General features: G+C 39.6%; 1 protein-coding gene across 1 annotated transcript in view; it reads right to left on the bottom strand.

The window, feature by feature from the left end:
- Window positions 1-21,589, bottom strand: part of DNAH6 (dynein axonemal heavy chain 6) — a 320,342-nt gene that overhangs the window by 149,019 nt on the left and 149,734 nt on the right. The window contains exons 31-33 of the mRNA XM_058278997.2: window positions 21,205-21,372; window positions 18,530-18,678; window positions 16,595-16,702 (exon numbers count right to left, since the gene is read on the bottom strand). Of these exons, the coding sequence (XP_058134980.1) occupies window positions 16,595-16,702; window positions 18,530-18,678; window positions 21,205-21,372 (425 nt within the window). The remainder of the gene's footprint in view (window positions 1-16,594; window positions 16,703-18,529; window positions 18,679-21,204; window positions 21,373-21,589) is intronic.

Below are 21,589 nucleotides of genomic sequence, written 5' to 3'. Positions count from 1 at the left end.
TTTATTCCTGCTATGCAAGTGTGGTTAAACATAAAAAGATCAATTAATGCATTACATCACATTAGCAAATTGAAGGGAAAAAAACACATGATTATCTCCATTGATGCAAAAAGGCGTTTGCCAAAATCCAGCATTCTTTCTTGATAAAAACACTTCAAAGGATAGGTGGATGAGGAAATTTCCTCAACACAATAAAGTGCATATATAAAAATCCCATAGCCAACATCATACTCAATGGGGAGAGTTTGAAAGCTTTCCTGCTAAGATCAGGGACAAGAATGACCACTGTTATCACTGTTATTCAACATTGTGCTAGAAGTTCTAGTTAGAGCAATTAGGCAAGAAAAAGGAATAAAAGGTAACCAAATTGGAAAAGAGGAAGCTAAACTCTCATTATTCGCATATAACATGATCCTATATTTAGAAAATCTGAATATCCACAACAAAGCTACTCAAGCTAATAAATGAAGTCAGCAAAGTGGCAGAATACAATATCAACACACAAAAATCAGTAGCATTTCTATGCACTAGTAATGAGCAAGCTAAGGAGGAAATGAAGAATAAAAATTCCATTTACAATAGCAATAAAAAGACTCAAATATTTAGGAATTAATTTAACCAGGAATGGAAAGGATCTGTATTCAGAAAACTACAAATCATTGCTAAAACAAATCATGGAAGACCTAAACAAATGGAAGGACATTCTGTGTTCATAGATTGGAAAAATAAACATCACAAAGATACTGATGTTACCCAAATTGATTTACAGGTTCAATGCAATACCAATCAAAATTCCAACAGCCTAATTTACAGAAATAGAAAAATCAACTGCCAAATTTATTTGGAAGGGAAAGGAGTCTGAATACCCAAAAACATCCTAAAAAAGAAGAGCTAAGTCAGAGGACTCATGCTCCCTGACTCTGAAGTGTATTATAAAGCTACAGTGGTCAAAACAGCAGCATACTGTCATAAAGACAGACACATTGATCAATGGAATCGAACTGAGAATTCAGAAATAGAGCTGCACCTCTACGTTCAATGGTTTTCAATAAGCCTGCGAAGTCCAGGAAAGTGGACTTGGTATCCATGGTATAGAAAGAGATCCCACAGCTCGACAAAGAGGACACAAAAAAAAACATTAAAAAATGGGCAAAAGACCCAAAGAGACATTTTTCTAAAGAAGAAATACAAATGGGAAAAAAAAAAAACACATGAAAAAATGCTCATCATCACTGGCTATTAGAGAAATGCAAATCAAAGCTTACAATAATACATAATTTCACAGCTATTAGAATGGCCGCTATTAACAAAACAGAAAACTACAAGTGTTGGAGAGGATGTGGAGATAGGAATGCTTATTCACTGCTGGTGGGAATGTAGAATGATACAGGCACAGTGGAATTTTGTTTGGTGGTTCACAAGGAAGTTAGATAAAGACCTACCATGTGACTTGGTGATATCACTAATACGTATAAACCCAGAAGAACTGAGGGCGGTGACATGAATAGACATCTGCACACATAGCAGCAATATTCCTGATTGCCAAAAGATGGAAACAACCCAGGTGCCTATCAACTGAAGAATGGATAAACAAAGTGTGGTATATACACTCGATGGAATATTATTCAGCTATAAGATGAAAATGAAGCTGTGAAGTATATGACAACATGGATGGATCTGGAGAACATTAGCTTGAGTGATGCAAGCCAGGCACAAAAGGACAAATATTGTATGACTTCATTATTATGAACTCAATATAATAAGCAAATTCGTGGAGTTAATAGCTAGAATGTAAGTCACCAGAGAAAAGAATGTGATTAGAGAATGGAAAGCTAAGGTTTAATCTGTGCAGAATTGGTAAAACATTGTAAATGAACAGAAATGGTGAAAGTGTACAAATAGGATTTGTAGAGAAGTGGTTGTGGTTCAAATGATAGAGCATCCACTTACCATATGGAGGGTCCAAGGTTCTACACCCAGGGCCTCCTGACCCATGTGGAGCTGGCCCACACGCAGTGCTGATGTGTGCAAGGAGTGCTGTGCCACGCAGGAGTGTCCTCCACGTAGGGGTGCCCCACCTGCAAGGAGTGCGCCTCGCAAGGAGAGCTGCCCCACACGAAAAAAGCACAGCCTGCCCAGGAGTGGCACCGCACACAAGGAGAGCTGACACAGTAAAATCACGCAACAAAAAAGCGACAGTTTTCTGGTGCTGCATGACAAGAAGGCAAGTGGACACAGAAGAACACACAGCAAATGGACACAGAGAGTAGACAATGGGGAGAAGGGGAGAGAAATAAATAAAATATTTTTAAAAACCCACAAAAAACAAATAGGATTTGTAATTAGCAGTGCTAACATATGGGTATCATAGTGGCTTGATTTTTGCTGTTTTTGGAGTAATGAAATGCTCTAATATTGATTGAAGTGAACAATGCACAACTTGGTGATTATAACAAGTGCCACTGATTGCACAATTTGATAAACTATATAGTTTATGAACAAAAAAATGATAGGGTGAGTTGGGAGAAAAATTACACCAAATATAAGATAGGGACTATAGTTAGTTGTAATATTTTCATGATGCTCTTTCATAATTGTTACAAATGTTTCACAACAATGCAAGGTAGTTGGGATGGGGTGATGTATGGGAGCCCTGTACTATGTTATGCACTTTTGTTTTTTAAGTTCACAACTTATATTATACACTTATACATGTATGTTCATTTATGAATGATATACATCAAGAAATTGTCTTTAAAATGAAAAAAAAAACATGGGAAAAATCTTTGGGATCTATGGCTAGGCAAAGAGTTTTTAGACTTGACATTAATAGCACAATCCATAAATAAAAACTGATAAATTTGACAATCAAAATTTAAAAAAAACAAACAACTTTTGCTCTAAGAAAGACCCTGTTAAGAGGATGAAAAGACAAGCTGGACGATGGGAGAAAATATTTTCACATGACCTTTCCAACAAAGGACTAGTATCTAGAATATGTGAAGAATTTTCAAACTTAACAATAATAAACAAACAGTAATAAATAAAAGACATGAAGAAACATTTCACTGCAGAGCATATGCAGATGGCCAATAAGCACATGAACAGATGTTCAACATTATTAGCCATTGAGAAAATGCAACTTAAAATCACAATGGAATACCACTACACACATGTCAAAATGGCTAAAATGAAAAATACTGACAACATCAAATGCTGGATAGGATGCAGAGAAGCTGTATCCTTTATATCATACATTGTTGGTGGGAATGAAAATAGTTCAGCCCTTCTGGAAAACGCTGGATAATTTCTTAAACACAAAATATGCAAATATCATGTGACCCAGCAATTGCACTTCTGGGCATTTATTCCAGAGAAATGAAGAATTACGTTCACACAAATGCCTGTACACAAATGTTTAAAGCAGCTTTACTTATAATACCCTCAATGTTCTTTCAATGAGGCTAAATGAACTATGGTACACATCCATACCATATTCAGCAGTAAAAAGAAATGAACTATTGATATATGAAACAACCAGTCTTCAGAGAATTATGCTGAATGGAACAGCTAATTTCAAAATATATATACTGTATGATTCCATTTATATAACACTCTTGAAAAGACAACATTCTAGAAATGTAGAACAGGTTAGTGGTTGCTGGAGATTAAGGAGGTGGTGAGGGCAGGATAGTAGTAGGTGTGGCTATAAAAGGACAACAGGAGGGATCCTTCTGGTGATGGGAATGTTCTGTATCATGACTGCATCAATGTCAATATCCTGGTTATGGTATCATACTACAGTTTTGCAAATGTTACCATTGGGGAAAACTATGTAAAGGGAACTCTCTGTATTATATTTTACAACTGGACAAGAATCTACAATTATCTTAAAATTAAAAATTGAACAAAAAAGTATCAACCATTCATCTATCTAACCATATATTTATCCAATCAATAATATTTATAAGTGTAAATACTTGTGTTGAGAGTGACTGGTGGGGGTGGCGGACTTGGCCCAGTGTTTAGGGCGTCCGTCTACCACATGGGAGGTCCATGGTTCAAACCCCAGGTCTCCTTGACCCGTGTGGAGCTGGCCCATGCGCAGTGCTGATGCGCGCAAGGAGTGCCGTGCTACACAGGGGTGACCCCCGCGTAGGGGAGCCCCACGCGCAAGGAGTGTGCCCCGTAAGGAGAGCCACCCAGTGCAAAAGAAAGTGCAGCCTGCCCAGGAATGGTGCCGCACACACGGAGAGCTGACACAAGATGACGCAACAAAAAGAAACACAGATTCCTGTGCCGCTGACAACAGAAGCGACAAAGAAGAACACACAGCAAGTAGACACAGAGAACAGACAACCGGGTGTGGGGGGAAGGGGAGAGAAATAAATAAATAAATCTTAAAAAAAAAAAGAGTGACTGGTGGGGGTAGGAGTGTGGTTTGAGGGGCTGGAAGAAGAGTTATGTCTTTCATTTTTTTAATTTTATATAACTCAATTAATTAGTTACAATAAGCATATGACATATTTGTAAGATATTTCAATTTTTAGTTTGGTTGAGTAAAAACAAGGTGTAGCAGTTTGATATTATTGATGAATTCCAAAAAGAAATATTGGATTATGTTTGTAAACTGTTCTTTTCCTCTGGGCATATGAGGTTAGGTTAGATTTTGTCAGTAGGGCATTGAGTCCCTGCCCCTTGGTGGGTGGGGACTCGCAGATAAAAGGCATGGCCAAGGACAGAGTTGATGTTGATGTTCTTGATGTTGGAGTTTTAATGTTGGTGTTTGATGTTGGTCTTAAGCTGGAGCTGTGGGGAGAAAGACAGAGCCGTTCACCTGATAGTCCACAGCTGACCTTGTGGAGAAAGGCAAAGCCTAGAGAGCCTCATACTCTACAGCTGATGCTGTGGAGAAAATGGAGGAGCTGAGCCCAGAGGAACCCGGGAAGCCTGAACCCTCGCAGACGTCAGCAGCCTTCTTGCTCCAATATGTGAAAATAGACTTTGGTGAGGGAAGTAACTTATGCTTTATGGCCTGGTATCTGTGAGCTCCTACCCCAAATAAACATCCTTTATAAAAGCCAGCAGGCTTTTGATATTTTGCATCAGTACCCCTTTGGCTGACTAATATACAAAGGAACTGAAGTAATCAAAGAAACATATAATTCCATACAAGGACAATGAAAAGAAGGGGAGACAAATTCAGTGAGAACTTTCAACAGTGTTTTAGAAGTTAGAAGGCAGATGGTGGAATGATACCTCAGCAAAGCAGTGGTAACAGCAGCCTGAAGGTGGATGGCAGGGAGTGGAGATCAAATATACTAACAAGAAGTGCCCCAATTCACCCCCAATAAATGCTGAGAGGCTCAGGACTTGTAGGTACCATGGCAGGGTGATCTACTTAAAGCTGGGTTGTAAATTTTGGAATCCTCATCCTTTTTCATCACATTGCACTCAAGATATGGGAGCCAGATAAAGATGGGAGGTTACTTCTCTGGATAAAATAAATCTCCTCAGAGTAAATATCTCATGATATTGACATTTGGGAGTCCCTCCTCAAGGAAAGAACAGCTATCTGTCCAATCAAACTCCTCTGAAACCCACTGGTCAACAAGTGTTGCCCATGCCTACAGAGCTTCCACATGTGCTTCTTTCTCTCTCTTAATTATGAATGGGTAGCTGAGAACCTCCAGATGTTTTCAGAGTCTTTAATGTGAGAGAGCAAAATCAACTAGTCAACCCACTATAGGAAATGGAACAAGGAACAGAAGAGAACAAAACACACCACCCAATACTCTGAGAGGGAACGAGAAAGAAATAGACAATGAAAGAGAAGAAGTAAATAAAGAAAACTATTTTGGCAAGTACAATATTCAATTAACAGGAGTTCCTAAAAATGTGAGCTGAGAAATAAGAAGGGAGGAAATAGTCAAATAAAATATAAGAAAATTTTCCCAAAATAAAGGATTTGAATTTCCAGATTTTAAGATTCCACTGAGTACATAAGAAAATGAGCAAAAGAATTTCAGATCCCCAAGAATAAAAGAGAAGAACCTAAAAGTTTTTGGGTTGGGCAGTAGTGGGGGAGAACAAAAAATCATCTAAAAGAAACAAAATCAGAATGGAAAAGCACTTCCCAGCAACAAATGTATGTTGGCATTCTGAGGGAAATTATTTCAGCATAAAATTCTCTCAGCAGCAATACACTGGTGAACAACATGAGGCAAGTCTGAGTACACAGAGAAGTGGGCAGCCGTCTTCCACGGCACTAAGGCTGAAGTCAATGAGAGGTGATTGTGACTAAGGAAGAACACTCCTTCTGGGGCATTTGAAACCTTGGTCCAGCAGCAGTATTATTCAGCTAATAATAGGGAAAGACATGTCATACATGACATCTTAAGATGCCATGGATGGCAAGCACAAATAGTGGTTAGGAATATAAGTTCCAAGCTGATTATGCTAAGGAACTTAAGGTTGGTTCAGCCTCTGATAGTTGCTGCTACAATAATTTTGGAAAGGGAAGGTATATTAGTCAGTCAAATGGGTGCTGATGCAAAATACCAGAAATTGGTTGGTCTTTATAAAGGGTATTTATTTGGGGTAGGAGCTTACAGATACCAGGCCATAAAGCATAAGTTACTTCCCTCACCAAAGTCTATTTTCATGTGTTGGAGCAAGATGGCTGCTGATGTCTGAGAGGGTTCAGGCTTCCTGGGTTCCTCCCTTCCAGGGTTTTGCTTCTCTCTGGGCTCAGTGTTCCTCTCTTCCTGGTGCTTGCTTCTCTTTTCTCTGTGAGATTAATTCCCGGGGCTCCAGTTTAAGGCGTCAGCATCAAACTCCAACATCAAAACTCCAACATCAAAGTCCCTCAAATCTGTTCTTTGCCATGCTTTTTATCTGTGAGTCTCCACCCACCAAGGGGTGGGGACTCAACACCCTAATGATGTGGCCCAGTTAAAGCCCTAATCATAACTTACACCGGGGTATAGACCAGATTACAAACATAATCCAATATCTATTTTTGGAATTCATAACCATATCAAACTGCTACACTCCATTCTCTGAATTCCAAAAAGACATTACGATATTCAAAAAAACATTAAATCAGTAACAATGCAAGTACTAAATCATATTACAAAAAATTTAAAGAAATACAATTTGTCTTGGGGCAAAGTCTGTTCACTATAGACCTCTGAAACTTACAAAACAATTTATCTATTTCCAGTACACAAATGGACAGACATAGGATAAACATTTTTATTACAATAAGGAGAAACTGAGAGAAAATTTGAGTCATGGGTCCTCTACAGTTCAGTAAACCTGCAGGGCATCCTCCATTTGATTTCAGTCTGAGAGTCATTCTTAAGTGATGGTTTCTTCTCCTTGGTGCCTTATGGGAATCCACCCTTTCCACAAGCTTGTCCAACAGCCATTTTCTTGGTTCCACCCGCATCAAGCATCTGGGTATTGACCAAGCTCCAGACCTCATCCTCCAAGAGTGTTGGGGTGATTTTCACACCTTACCCAATCTTTGGGTTAGAGTCTTAACCCCTCTAGTACAGTGTAGTGAAGACAACATTCCCCCTGACCTTTGGTATTCAGGCTCGACCCTCTCAGAGCAACAAGCTGACCACCTGGCTTTCCCTAGCCTTTGGCGTGCAGACTCAACCCTCTCAGAGCAACGAGTTGACCACCTGGCCTTCCTTAACCTTTTGGGGGAACAGGTCCACCCCTCTCAGACTTGTGGGGTGCTGACCTTAATTCCCCTAATCCTTGGGAAATGTGCTCCACCCTCCCCGTACCCTAGGGCAGCAAAATTCTCCCAGAACATAGGTTGGGAACATCCACCCTCTTCAAATGCTGATGCAAATTCACCCTCTCTGTACACATTGGTGGGGTTCCTCTCTTGGCCCGAGAGATCTCAGCTTCTATAGTTTTCCTCTTAAAGCTGTTTCTCCTTCAATCTCTCCTTTCCATGTCCTTTTTATTCCAGACTGACAGTGGTTTTGTTCATACAGTTCTCTCAAATACCTTGTTGGTTTAGCATGCAGGAAATAGAGGTCCAAGCCATCAGACAGTCAGACTTTCCACAAGTCTTTCCAACATAACTGTATCTTCAATCCCGATTTACAAGTTCCAAGTGTAGTTAAATCCTCCAATGGGGCACTTTCACCTGGGAGCTTGATTTCCAGAGGCTTGGAATTTACAGAATCAGTTTCTGTTTTCATTGTACCCAACAGTTAAGTCCTCAGCAAAGCTCTCTCATCTAGCATTTTGCTATAACCTGCAAGCAGAAGCTAAGCCACATTCTCCATTTTCAAATTCTGCCTTCCATAAAACACCAGGAGTTAATCTTGCTAAGTTCTCTGCAACTTTAAAACACAATCGCCTTTCCTCCAGTTTCCAATAATATTTTCATCATTTACTTCTAATGCATCATAAAAAGTGTCTTTAGCATCCATATTGCTATCAACAGTCTGTTCAAAGCACTATAGGTCTTTTCTTCCAAGCATCTCACAATTCATCCAAAAAATACCCCTTCCCCATTTATAAAACTGTTCCAGCATCTTGGTAATTGCAAAAGCACTTTCCCACTCCTTGGTACCAAATTCTGTATTAGCCAGCCAAAGGGGTGCTGATGCAAAATACCAGAAATTGGTTGGTCTTTATAAAGGGTGTTTATTTGGGGTAGAAGCTTACGGTTACCAGCCCATAAAGCATAAATTACTTCCATCACCAAGTCTATTTTCATGTGTTGGAGCAAGATGGCTGTCGATGTCTGTGAGGGTTCAGGCTTCCTGGGTTTCTCCCTTCTTCAGGCTTCTTTTTCCTGGGCTCAGGGTTTCTCTCTTCTTGAGGTTTGCTTCTGTTTCCTCTCTGAGCTTACCTCCTGGGGCTCCAGCTTAAGGCTTCAGCATCACACTCCAACATCAAAATCCCTCAACTCTGTTCTTTGCCATGTCTTTTATCTGTGAGTCCCCACCCCTAAGGGCACCCCAATGCCCTAATGCCCTAATGCCCTAATCATAACTCATTCATGTCCAGGTACAGACCAGATTACAAACATAATCCAATATCTATTTTTGGAATTTATAACCATATCAAACTGCTACAGAAGGTGAGCCTAAAAGTATGTAATATTGCCATGAAAAAATTATTGTAGAGGCAATTTCTGAGATACCAGAACTGCTGAAATCTCCATTGATAGGATAAGATCTGGAAATTCAGATATATGGGAAAAAAGAGGGCTTACATTTCAATGTGTGTGACAAAAGGAAATCAGTATCACTTATTTCCCTGCATAATCCTTTTGCTTTCAAAGCTGTTTCCAGTGTACTTCTGTTTCTCAATAGTCATTAATAAGTGTTTCAGTTTGCCAAAGGTGTGCTGATGCAAAGCACCAGAAATATGTTGGCTTTTGTAATTGGGATTTATTTTGGGTAAAAGCTTACAGTTCCAAGGTCATAAAATGTGCAAATTGAGGCATCAGAGGATATGCTTTTTAACCAATGTCAGCTACTGTTGATCCTGGTGTGTTGCCACATGGTAAAGCAGATAATCATTGATCTCTCCTGAGGTTTTAGCCTTCCCCTCTGGGTTCACCATCTCATCTTCTTTTTTTTGTAAAGACTTATTTTTTATTTATTTCTCTCCCCTTCCCCTCCTCCCCAGCTGTCTGCTCTCTTTGTCCATTCGCTGTATGTTCTTCTGTGTCTGCATCCATTCTTGTCAGCAGCACCAGGAATCTGTGTTTCTTTTTGTTGCATCATCTTGCTGCGTCAGCTCTCTGTGTGTGTGGTGCCACTCCTGGGCAGGCTGAACTTTCTTTCACGCTGGGGACTCTCCTTATGGGGTGCACTCCTTGCACGTGGGGCTCCCCTACGTGGGGGACACCCCTGTGTGGCATGGCACTCCCTGCGTGCATCAGCACTGCACATGGGCCAGCTCCACACGGGTCAGGGAGGCCCTGGGTATGAACTGTGGACCTCCCATGTGATAGGCAGACACTCTATCTGTTGAGCCAAGTCCGCTTCCTACCATCTCATCTTGAGTTACTCCAAAGGCCCAGCCTTTTGGGGCTTCATGCTTAAGTTATCATCTCTCTTACACAGCAGTATCAAATATGGCAGCTTCCTTTTTCCCCCTGTGTCTGTCCATGTTTGTCCATCTATATCAGACCCAATAAGGGGGTAAAGAGTCAACCTGAAGTCACACCTCACTGACATAATCTAAGTAAAAAGCCCTAAAGTAACCTTATCAAGCAATCCATTCAAAGACCTCTCAGCTGAACCCAATGCAATCAAAGGGTATCACACCCAGAGGAACAGATTAGTTTACAAACATAATCTTTCTCATTTTGGGATTCATAAAATAATCTCAAAACTGCCACAATAAGCAACCATGGAAGTATCTCTAAATTATAGGCATTGATTTGCAGTTGGCTGCCTTGCACACAGGCAACTACATGTCATTTGCCTCAGGTCGAGGAGTCATATGAGTATATTTATTTTCTCAGGAACTCACATACTCTGTGAAATGATATTGAGAAATTTGGTATATAATGAAGATTTAGTACAAAGATTAGAATTAGAATATAGGTTTATTGAATATTAAAATTACAAAATAATGATAAAAATTCCAATGAGAAGTTAGTTTCTATTGAATATCTCAGAATATGGCAGAATAGGGAGCTTCAAGAATCAGACTTTCCACTGAGGCAACAATTAAGCTGGCAAAAACTTAAACCATCAAGTTTTTCACAACTTCAGAATTCAATTAAAAACTTACAGTAATGAGGAGAATTCTTAATGAAGAAAGTGGCTGTTTAATTTTGATGTTTATGGTAATATGTGGCAAGTCACTGTTGCCCCCAGAGATAAGGCAACAGAAACTTCAGTGACAACACAGGACAAAGAATTCAGTCTTTGAAAAAAATTGTTTGGAAAAGTCACTAAACAGATGATTACAGTCCTCAAAAAACAACATCATTAAACCCTGGGGAAGGAGGGGAGATCGATTTCCACAGCTACCACCTTTTAATACTCAAAATGTCCACTTTTCAACTAAAATTACAAGTCGTTGGAAGAACCAAGAAAGTATGACCCATACACAAGAAGAAAAGAAATTATCTGAAAAAGTCCCTGAGGACACCCATACATTTGATTTAGTAGATAAACACTTTAAATCAACTGCCTTAAATATGACAAGAGAGCTAAAGGAAATCATGGGGGGAAAAATGAAATCAGGAGAGTGATATATGAAGAAATAAGTACTGGAGCTGAAATAAAAAATTCTGGAGCTGAAATAAAATATTCACTGGAGGGCTTCAACAACAGATACGATGAGGCAGGAAAAAGAATCAGCAAGTCTGATGATGGGACAATTAAAATTATTCAGTCAGAGGAAGAGAAAGAAAATGAAGAAAAATGAACAGATTTTTAAGGTACCTGTGGGACAACATCAAACATATCAGCACTAGCATTACAGGAGTCCTAGAAGGAAGAAAAAGGGACAGAAAGAATATTTGAAGAAATAATGGCCAAAAATCCCCCAAATTTGAGGAAAGATATGCATCTACACATCCAAGAAATTTAATGAACTCCAAGTAGGATAAACTTAAAGATATTCACACCTGGACACATTAGAATTAAATGCTCAAAGAGGAAGAAATGAAGAGACGCTTGGAAGCAGGAAGAGAGATTTACCTTGTCATGTTCAAGGGATCTTCAGTAAGATGAATAGTCAATTTCTCATCAGAAAACAGAGACCAGAAGGCAGTGGGGTGATATGTTTACAGTGTGGGAAAAGAAAAAAAGAAAACCTGACATCCAAAAATGCTGTATCCAATCAACCCATTCTTCAGAGAAGGAGAAATAGAGATTCCTAGATAAACAAAAATGTACGGAATTTTTTGCTAGTAGGACCCACCCAAAAGAAAAGACTAAAGGGAGTGAGTCCTTCAGGTTGAAATTAAAGGACAATGGGCAGTAAATCAAAGCCTTATGAAGAAATAAAGAAATTGATAAAGATGACCACATAAATAAATTAAAAAACCAATATTATTGTATTTTTGGTTTGTAAATGTCTTTTATTTTTCTATGTGACTTAAAAAACAAATGCATGAAACAATAATCATACATCTTTTTAAATGGGCATACAATGTATAAAGAGGAATAACTAATTATAAAATTAGAACTAAGAAAACATAAAGCAGAACTTCATAAATAAATTCAAGAACTGGTTCTTTGTAAGGAAATCAATGGTAGGCAAAAATTAGGACAAACATGTTTAACAAAAATAGAAAACAAATTAAAAACTTAAAAGCGAGAAGAGGGATACACAGCAGACGCTATCAGTTTAAAATTATTTTGTAAAGTCCTATGTAAAATTGGATGGCAAACATATTATTAAAATGTGAAACTCACAACCTACTGACGAATTTGATAAAAGTTGAATCAAGTAACAAAACATAAATACACTGAAAGCATTAAAACACATTTTAATATTAAAATTTCCTTCCCTACTAAGTCCTTTAACAGATGATTTAACAAGTTTTTAATCCATTCATCCAAGAATTCAATTCCAAAATACATACCTGTATTCTGAGATGAAATTAGAGGAAAATTTAAGAATTTTAAGGAAAAGATGAAAAAATAAAAAATTAATTTTATGAAACTAATGTATCTTTAATACCAAAATCTAAACATCTTTTTCTAAAACAGGTTCCCCAGAGCCCTTGTCTATTTGGGTGTTAATAGATATTATGTGGTTCCAAGATTATCTGCATTTGGTACAATATAAGCAGGGTTTTAAATACTTTATTATTATTATTATATTATTATATTGCTGGACTTAGCCTTTCATATGCTGATGTATTATATTTCAGGAATCTACAAAAGAGAGAATATGCAGGGCATCACAGACTTATTTACTCATTATATTTTCATTCATAAAGTTTTCACTGGTTTACTGTGCTGGAGACTGACTTAGGGTAATAGTACTAACTCTGTATTTCTCCCAGAAAATCTGACCTGCCTAACGGAAAAAAAAAAAGACTAGAGATGCTAACAGTTGGGGATTCACATACTTTTTTAGTGCCCCTCTTTTAAATTACTTGAGTGGAAGCCAAGTATCCTCACACATTTGAGGAAAACTTATAGAACAAAAGATAGAGGCAGAAGAAAATGCAAAACTTTATAAATTAATGTTAAATGGATCAAAAGTAAAACCCCAAATGATAAAACTTCTGCAAGAAAATATAGGAGAAAATCTTTGTGGCTTGGGTAAGGCAATAATTTCTTAGAATTGATACCAAAAGTACTATCCCTAAATTTTTTTTGATATATTGGACTCATCAAAGTAGAAAATTTTTGGTTTTTGAAAGACACTGTTAAGAAGATCAAAATATATACTCAGGGAAGAGGATGTGGCTCAGGTGACACACGAGAGGTCGCTGGTTCAGATCCTGATGCCTCCTAAAGAAGACAGAGCTGGTGCGATGGGCAGCCACAGCAAGCTGACATAACAAGTTGACCCAACAAGAGACACAAGAAGAAAAAGCATGATGAGAGACACAACAAAGCAGGGAGCAGAGGTTTCTGGTGCCTCCTAAGGAAGATAGTGACAGCTCAGGCATGGGATGCTGGTGCAACAAGATGACGTAACAAGAAATGTGGGGAGGAAAAAGCATGATGAGAAACACAGCAAAGCAGGCAGTGGAGGTGGCTCAGGTGATTACACACCTCCCTCCTGTATTGGAAGTCCCAGTTTGGTTACTGGTGCTTCCTAAAGAGATAAGGAAGATGAACAGATTCAGCAAGTGAAAAACAACAAGGGGGTGGGGAGGAATAAATAAATAAAATAAATCTTAAACTATATCTATATCTATATCTATATATAGAAGCTACAGACTGGGAGAAAAAAAATTCATATCACATATTTTAAAGGACTTATATCCAAAATATATAAAGAGCTTTCAAAATTCCTTAATAAGACTACATAACTTAATTAAAAATTAGCAAAATTTTGAACAATATATAACCAGAGAATACATATGAATAGTAAATAAGCATATGAAAAAATGCTCAACATTGAGCCATTAGGAAATACAGTTTAGAACTACTTTACTATAGTGGTGTAGTACACCTATTGAAAAGGCTAAAATTAATACAAACCAACAAAAATAATAAACTGACCATATCAAATGCTAGTGAGGATGTGGAGTGATTAGAACTTTCATACGTTGCTTGTGGGAATGCAAAATGGTATAGCTATTCTTATAACCCAGCAATTATGTTCACACAAAAACCTGAATGCAAATTTTTATAGCGGGTTTATTAATAATTTCCAGAACCAGAATGACCCCAGACGTCTTTCAATAGGCAAATGGATAGAGAAATTGTGGTGCATACACACAACTGAAGACTAATCAGCAATAAAAATGAATGAACTATTAATACATGCAACAACATAGATGAATCTCATATATAATATACCAGGTGAAAGAATACAGCCTTGAAAGGCTACATACTGTATGATGCCATTTTTATAGAATTATAGAGGCAGGGTTGGCTACAAAGGGGCAGCATCAGGGAATTTTTGTGTGGAGATGGAACTGTTATGTGTCTTGACTGCGGTGGTGGTTATATTATTCTATGCATTTGTTAAAAGTAATGGAATTGTACATCAAAAGAGTTAATCTTATTGCATGTAAATCTAAACATAAATTAAGAGTTGCTGGGAAGCAGATTTGCCTCAACTGATAGAGCGTCCACCTACCACATGGGAGGTACAGAGTTCAAACCCAGGGCCTCATGACCCAGGTGGTGAGCTGGCCCATACGCAGTGCTGATGCGTGCAAGGAGTGCCCTGCCACGCAGGGGTGTCCCCCGTGTAGGGGAGCCCCGTGTGCAAGGAATGTACCCCGTAAAGGAGAGCTGCCCCACATGAAAAAGCACAGCCTGCCCAGGAGTGGCACCACACACATGGAGAGCTGACGCAGCAAGATGACGCAACAAAAAGAGACACAGATTCCCAGTGTCACTGACAAGAATACAAGTGGACACAGAAGAACACACAGCAAATGGACACAGGGAGCAGACCATGGGGGTGGGGGAGGGGGGAAGGGAGAGAAGTAAAAAACAAGTCTTAAAAAAAAAGTTGCTAAAACATGTAAAACAGGAAAGTAGGAAACTGGCTAAAACAGAGACAATGTGAGGAGAAGAAAATTTTTCTCATTACATAAGATTGAAAAAAAATCACACCAAAGGACATCACTGTGAAATTTAAGAACACTGGGGTCAAAGGAAAATTCCTAAGAGCTATTAGAGAAAAATACGTCTCACTTCTGATAACCTGGGCATATATGGTTAGAACTTGGCAGCAGCAATCCTGAAATTGAGAAGGCAATGGTGCACCATCTTCGAAATTCTGAGAGAAATGAATTTCTTCTCTAGAATTCTAGATCCAGTCAAATAATCAATTAACTGAGTTAGAATTTAAAGACATTTTCAAGAGAGGCAAAATCTCAAAATATTAACCTCTCATGAACTCTTTCACAGCAATTAGAGAAGAATGTGTTCCACCAAAAGGAGAGAGGACAAAGGCAAGGGGACTCCCCAGTATGGTCACGGGGGAACCTCAGGATGACAGATGTGCACCACAGATAATGGGCCAATCTGTCCAGGAGGACAGAGAGCTCCAAAGAGATGAAGTCCCAGAATGGTTTGCATGATTGAAGGTTTTTTTGTTCTTGATTTTGTTTTTTTAAAGGAGATTTACATTCTGGCAGAATATGAAGATGTATTAGGGATAGATTTATAAGAAAGTAGGCAAAGGGTTAAAAAATAAAAACCAAGACAATTGATAACTGCAGGGAAAACAAAAAGCTAGAGAAAAAAAGTACAAAGGAAACATATGACTCAGTTGAGGGTAATATGTATGTAGGTATAATAAATAATGGAAACTGTATATTTAGCTCAAGTTGTATGGTAACATAACTTTAGAGAGGATGGGTGTAGGGGAAGAAATACATTTGTGTGTCAACTCCCTTTTGGTAACTTAAGAGATAACATTTAAAACTGAAAAATCAAGGAATAGCATAAATGTGGTACTAAGGAATATGGAGGGAAATAGCAAACTAAATAGATGAAAGAATTGCAAAAATGATCGAGTCTGGGAAGGAGGAGTTGGTGCATAACAGTGAACTGTTGTTTTTCAATAATGTATGAAACTTTTATTTCTAAAACTGTACAAGTAAAACTTGGGAAAACAAAATTAAATAATAGATAAAAGCAATCACACTTATGTTTGAATTTTGGGGGTCATGAGTTTCTCTTAGACCAGGAACTTATAACCAAATGCTAACTTGTACAGCACACAACCTGCTGATCAATATTTTGGAAAAAAAAAAGATTGAATTGATGCTAAATCTTCAGTATCTTTATTTAAAGTAGCATTTTAAAAAACTGCAATAAGTATCACTAGAAAAGATGAGAAAACTATTACCTTTTTAGAGGCGGAAATAATGAACATAAGACCATCTTTTACCTCTACGTGATAGCTATGCTTTATTCTGTAACATCTAGAAAATTACCTGAACAGAATAGCGTCATCTGTAAGGAATTTTGGTAAGTTGGAATCGCGTAAAGCTCTTATCAGTACCACATCTTCATTTAGGTGTGGGTTCTCTCTTTTTAGAGACCTAAATGAAAGGGATAATTCAGATGCTCTTATAGGAAAATAACACTCACTGATTTTCCAAACCTGTGGGTCAGGGATTCTGCTGGTAGAAAGCTCGGAGGGCACTGGCCTGCAGAGTCCTGCTGGAAGGGGAGGATCATTTCCCCTGCGCGCTCAGTGACCCTCTGTCCCCATCAGACCACGTGGAGGATTCCTGCACTGGCGACATTAGTCTTGAGGAGAATGACAAGGGTATCCCCTGCCCCACCCACCATTAATCCAGACTTAACCCATTCTGAATTTGCAGTTCTCTGCATGTATCGTTTTGTTTCATATTCCCCAGGGACTTTCTTTCCCTCAGAAAGTGTTTATTTGCTCTTTGGCCAACTAACTCTTACTGCCCTCTTCAAATCCCAGTCAAGTTTCTCCCTCCTCCAGAAGGCCTCTCTGCCGCTGTCCGTAGAGGACCTGAGGTGCAGCCCTACCGTGGCCTTCCTGACATAGTATCCTAGATGACTGCTCATTTGCCGGTCTCTCCCACTGGTCTGAGGTGGCCTTCTTTGAGAGCAAGTGTACTTGAAGCCTTGGCAGCCCTGAATGGGGGGCATGGGGGTGTGGAGAAGGGCAAGGAGATGTGTGCAGAGCCCAGATTACTGGAACCAGGCAGCACATGCAGAACCCAAGCCAGTGAGTCACGGCCTGAGAGTAAGGACTAGAGAGAAAGTAAGAGTCCCTCAGAGACTTTGGATAAATTGGGGATTCCATCAGTAAGAGCTTCAAGAATTAAGAGGTGGAGTGGGTATCACCATCCCAGAATCCTCAGGATTAGGGAATGAATGATGGACTAGAGTAGACTTACTGGTATTCCATTACAGACTGACTGTGATTCTAGCAATGGAAGAACTTTTATCACTGATGTGGAGGCAGTGGCCACTGGAGGTTCTGAGGAGAGGGAGAGGGAGAAACAGACGTAATATGGGGGCATTTTTGGGACTTGGGAATTAGCCTGAATGACGTTGCAATGACAGATACAGGCCATTATATATCTTGTCAAAACTTACAAAATTGTGCAGGGGAGAGTATAAACTATAATTCACACACAATGGCAGTGCTCCAAAATGTGTTCCTCAATTATAACAGATGTACCACACTAATGAAGGATGTTGTTAATGTGGGAAAATGAGGGAGGGGTAGGGAGTGGGGCATATGTTTTCTATGTAACATTTACATAATCTAAGTATCTTTAAAAATTTTCTTTAAGTGTGTGTGTATATATACATATAATTATACATATAATTATAAGAAGAAAAGTTGGGAAAACAGGAAAAGATTCTTTCTTTACTAGAAACTAGAAAGAAACCAGGTCTTAGCCCAACTGTAAAAGCAGTTTACAACACGGGCCTGGGCTGAGAGTGGAACCGTGAAATTGAAACGCGTCAGCTCTCCAGGCTGTGTCCAGTGTCTGACGTGCCTTACTGTGTGTGCATAATGACAAACCGGCGCCTTTTGAGTCCAGCCATCCTCTCCTACGCTGGTCAAGGCTTCTGGTGTCCTTGACTCCAGCGCACACCGTGAGCGCTGGGGCAATGAAAGCCTGTGGGGACCCAGGTGCAGTCGGGGGCGGCCGAGCTGGACCTCGCCGGGTGAAGGGCTGTGTGGGAAGGCAGAGGGACATCTCGTTTCACTGCAGTGGGGACTGCAAAGGTAAGTCTGGGGCCCAAGGCAGCAGCAACCGCTCACTGTCACTCGCTGTGCACTACGTGCAGCTCTGAGAGCCTTTGGTGGCTTGCCCACTGAATGCATTTGATTCCATGCCGTAGAATTCCACTTGCCCACTGTGGATTCTTACCCAGCCATGACAAGTACAGACTTCACCGCTCGCATGCCAAAATCATAGTGGTCCTGCTGGGAGAGCTGCTCACTGCAAAGCTTGTACATCTGGGTCATTTTTCTTGCTAATATTTTACTGGATTCAAATCCTTCAGAATATAGAATTACCTAGAATAGAAAAGTATCATGCAATGATTATTTTGATATGTTATGCTGGTAATTTAACATATTAGCATAGCACCAATATACTTGAAATCTCTTTTAGGCACTGTACTCCTCCAAGCTGTTACAGAATTCAAAAAGAAATGCACATCTAAAGACAGAAGGGAAAAAGTTATTCTGTGCCACAGGAAGGCGCAAGGTGGAATACTGTACAGAGACTTCTGGTCACTGATTCTGCATTTTAAAAAAAACTTTATTTCAACTTCAAAAAATAAAATAATAGACCAAAGTCAGCTTAACAAACTATGGAAGCATTACTTTAAAAAAATCCTGTCTGGGCACATTTATCTATTTAATCCTAAAAATAAATTTGTTTCTCCAGTATTCTGAAAGATGAATAAATGAGCACAGACTGATTAAATGACGTGACCAAGTTCTTGTTAATGAAGAAAATGAAAAAAAACAAACAAACCCTAAATCCCATATTCTTTCTTTTTACTTTTAACATGATATAGCACTTTCTTTTGCCTTTGCTTTAAAAATATTACAACATTATTAACTATAGTCTGTAAGTTGCATTAGTTGTGTTTTTCCCATGTATCACCATATTCTTAACAACTTGCAATAGGGAAATGTGGAACATCCTGGTATTTGTATAATTAACCACAGTCCTCTTCTACCACAGAAATTACCATGTTATACAGTCCCGCGATTATCCCCTAGCTGTCACTGATCCTGAGTTTCTGCTCCAGAGGAACACGTGGCCTTGGTGACATTTGGTTCAAGGAGCGGCAGAGCCCAATGTCTGAAGAAGTTCACGTCATGGAGGGGGTAGGGCTTTATAAGGTCCGGGCATGAAAGGGCGACGTTGTGGCAAGAACTGAGCTGCTCTGGCGTGGCAGGAACGAGCCTTGGGGAGGTTTCGGTGATGGCTGACATGCCCAGGACTCTGGGAGTCGAGGGTGCCACACAAAGCTTCCACGCCCTCCCTGCCCTCGTGGCCACCTTGCTTCAGAGGGTTTCTGCAGGGCCTTGACAAGGGGGAGGGCATGGCGGACCCTTCCCCTAAACCACAGTCTGTCAGAATCGCTGCAGCTGGCAGAAAAGTGGGATTTGAAGAGGCGCAGGGATCTCCTACTGCTGTCTGCTCTGTTTACCGCTCTGCTCCTACCTATCAGCCCGGCATTCTGCACACAGTAGGTGCCTAAAAATATTTACTGGTGACAGGCCCTGATTTAGTCAACATGTAGCAACGATAAATAGCACTCAGACGACTGGGGTTTGAAATTTCTTCAACTATACTGAGTAATAGAACAATAGGGCACAACCCGAGAGATGAACAAAATGTTGGATTGGGCTCTAAACCTGGTTTTCTCCCTACCACTTCTGGGCCAATGAGCAAATCGTGTATCTTCCTGACCACAGAGAGGGCCAAGATTGACGACAACATCTCCCCTTCCTGCCCACCACCCCACTGTGCCCACAGAGGGAGGGGGAGCCAAGAGGTGCTGTGAGAATTATACTAATACAGGGTGTCACTTTTCTGATGATAGGACTTGACGAGTCTGTTCTATCTATTCTTTGGCAATTACTTCTCCTTCACATAGAAGAATATTTAAAATTGGTTATTATCAAAGGAAAACTACTTCAGGTCATTAGATATATCTGCGTACAGATAAAAAACTAACTCAGGCTATTGTTTAAACATGCATCACGGGCCTTTTTGCAGTACTTTATTAGTCAAAACAGTAATCTGTGCTTTGGGAGAAATTCCATTCTAAAAGGGGTGGGTCCCTTGTTATGAAACGTGGAGCTGAGCACAAGGGGTCTTTCTGGAGTCCGAAGAATGCCCTAGAATTTGATCTTGGTGGTGGTTACACAGATGAATGCAAATGTGAGACTTCACTGCCGTGTACCCTCGTAACTTTATAAACGTCACTGTTTATAAATTATGCCCCCAATAAAAAGTGCCATGAAAAACACTTATAAAACTTAAATACGTTGGTTCTTAGCAAGCACAAAGAACAAGAGGAGCAAGAACAAACATCATAATTTATTAATTACTATTTTTTTCACTAAGCTGATACAAATTACAGACCAATCCCCCACCCTCCACCATAGTGACTGACTAGCACTGCTTCTACCCGAGATCCCTGGATTCTAATTAAAAATAATGGGTAAAGGGAAGTGGGAATAAAAGTGTATTTTTAGCCAGACATTCTATTCCTTGGAGATGAACTAATAAACTCCAATAAACTGGCTAATTTAAACTCATTTATTCATTCCAGTTTTGGGGGCCTGCTATGTTCCAGATACCTTCCGGGGCCTTAGAAATATAGTAGTAAAAAACAAAAACAAAAACAAGCACTGAATGAAACATTCTATCTGATATATACACTTAAGTGCAAACCGCAATATGCAACCTTCACTCGGGTGCATTCATAAAGGCAAATTTCTACCTCGATAAGCTCAAATGGCAAAGAAGAGAAACAAACCGGAACTTCTGTGCTTCGTTCCTGATGCCAAGCTCACCTCTGCAATCAGGGCGTAATTTGGGACCATCATGGCGAATGGTCGGAATAGGGCTTTCAGGTTATCAGGCAATTCCGTTCTGCCCGCGTAGCCAGGATTCATTGTGATGAAGGCTGCACACGTCATAACCAGCTTTATTTCCCGCCCCTCAAACATGAACCTAGAGAGCTGTTTAAAGGAAAGGGAAAATATGAGTCGACACTTGCCCAGACATTTGTAAATCCTTTCCTGTAAATCGGTACTTGAATACAAGCTTCATGGAAAGGAGAACTCATGCGGAAAGCATTTCTCCGCTGACTGTCACGCCCCTTTCTAATCTCTGCCTCCCGCCTCGCCTCTGCCCTCCCCACAGTGCCTTGGCTTTCCTGGCCCAGGCCTGAAATCT

This window comes from Dasypus novemcinctus, chromosome 17 (assembly GCF_030445035.2).
Source record: "Dasypus novemcinctus isolate mDasNov1 chromosome 17, mDasNov1.1.hap2, whole genome shotgun sequence".
Lineage (NCBI taxonomy): Eukaryota > Metazoa > Chordata > Mammalia > Cingulata > Dasypodidae > Dasypus > Dasypus novemcinctus.
The sequence above is the reverse complement of the archived record's forward strand: the minus strand, read 5'-3'. Positions and strand labels throughout refer to the sequence as shown.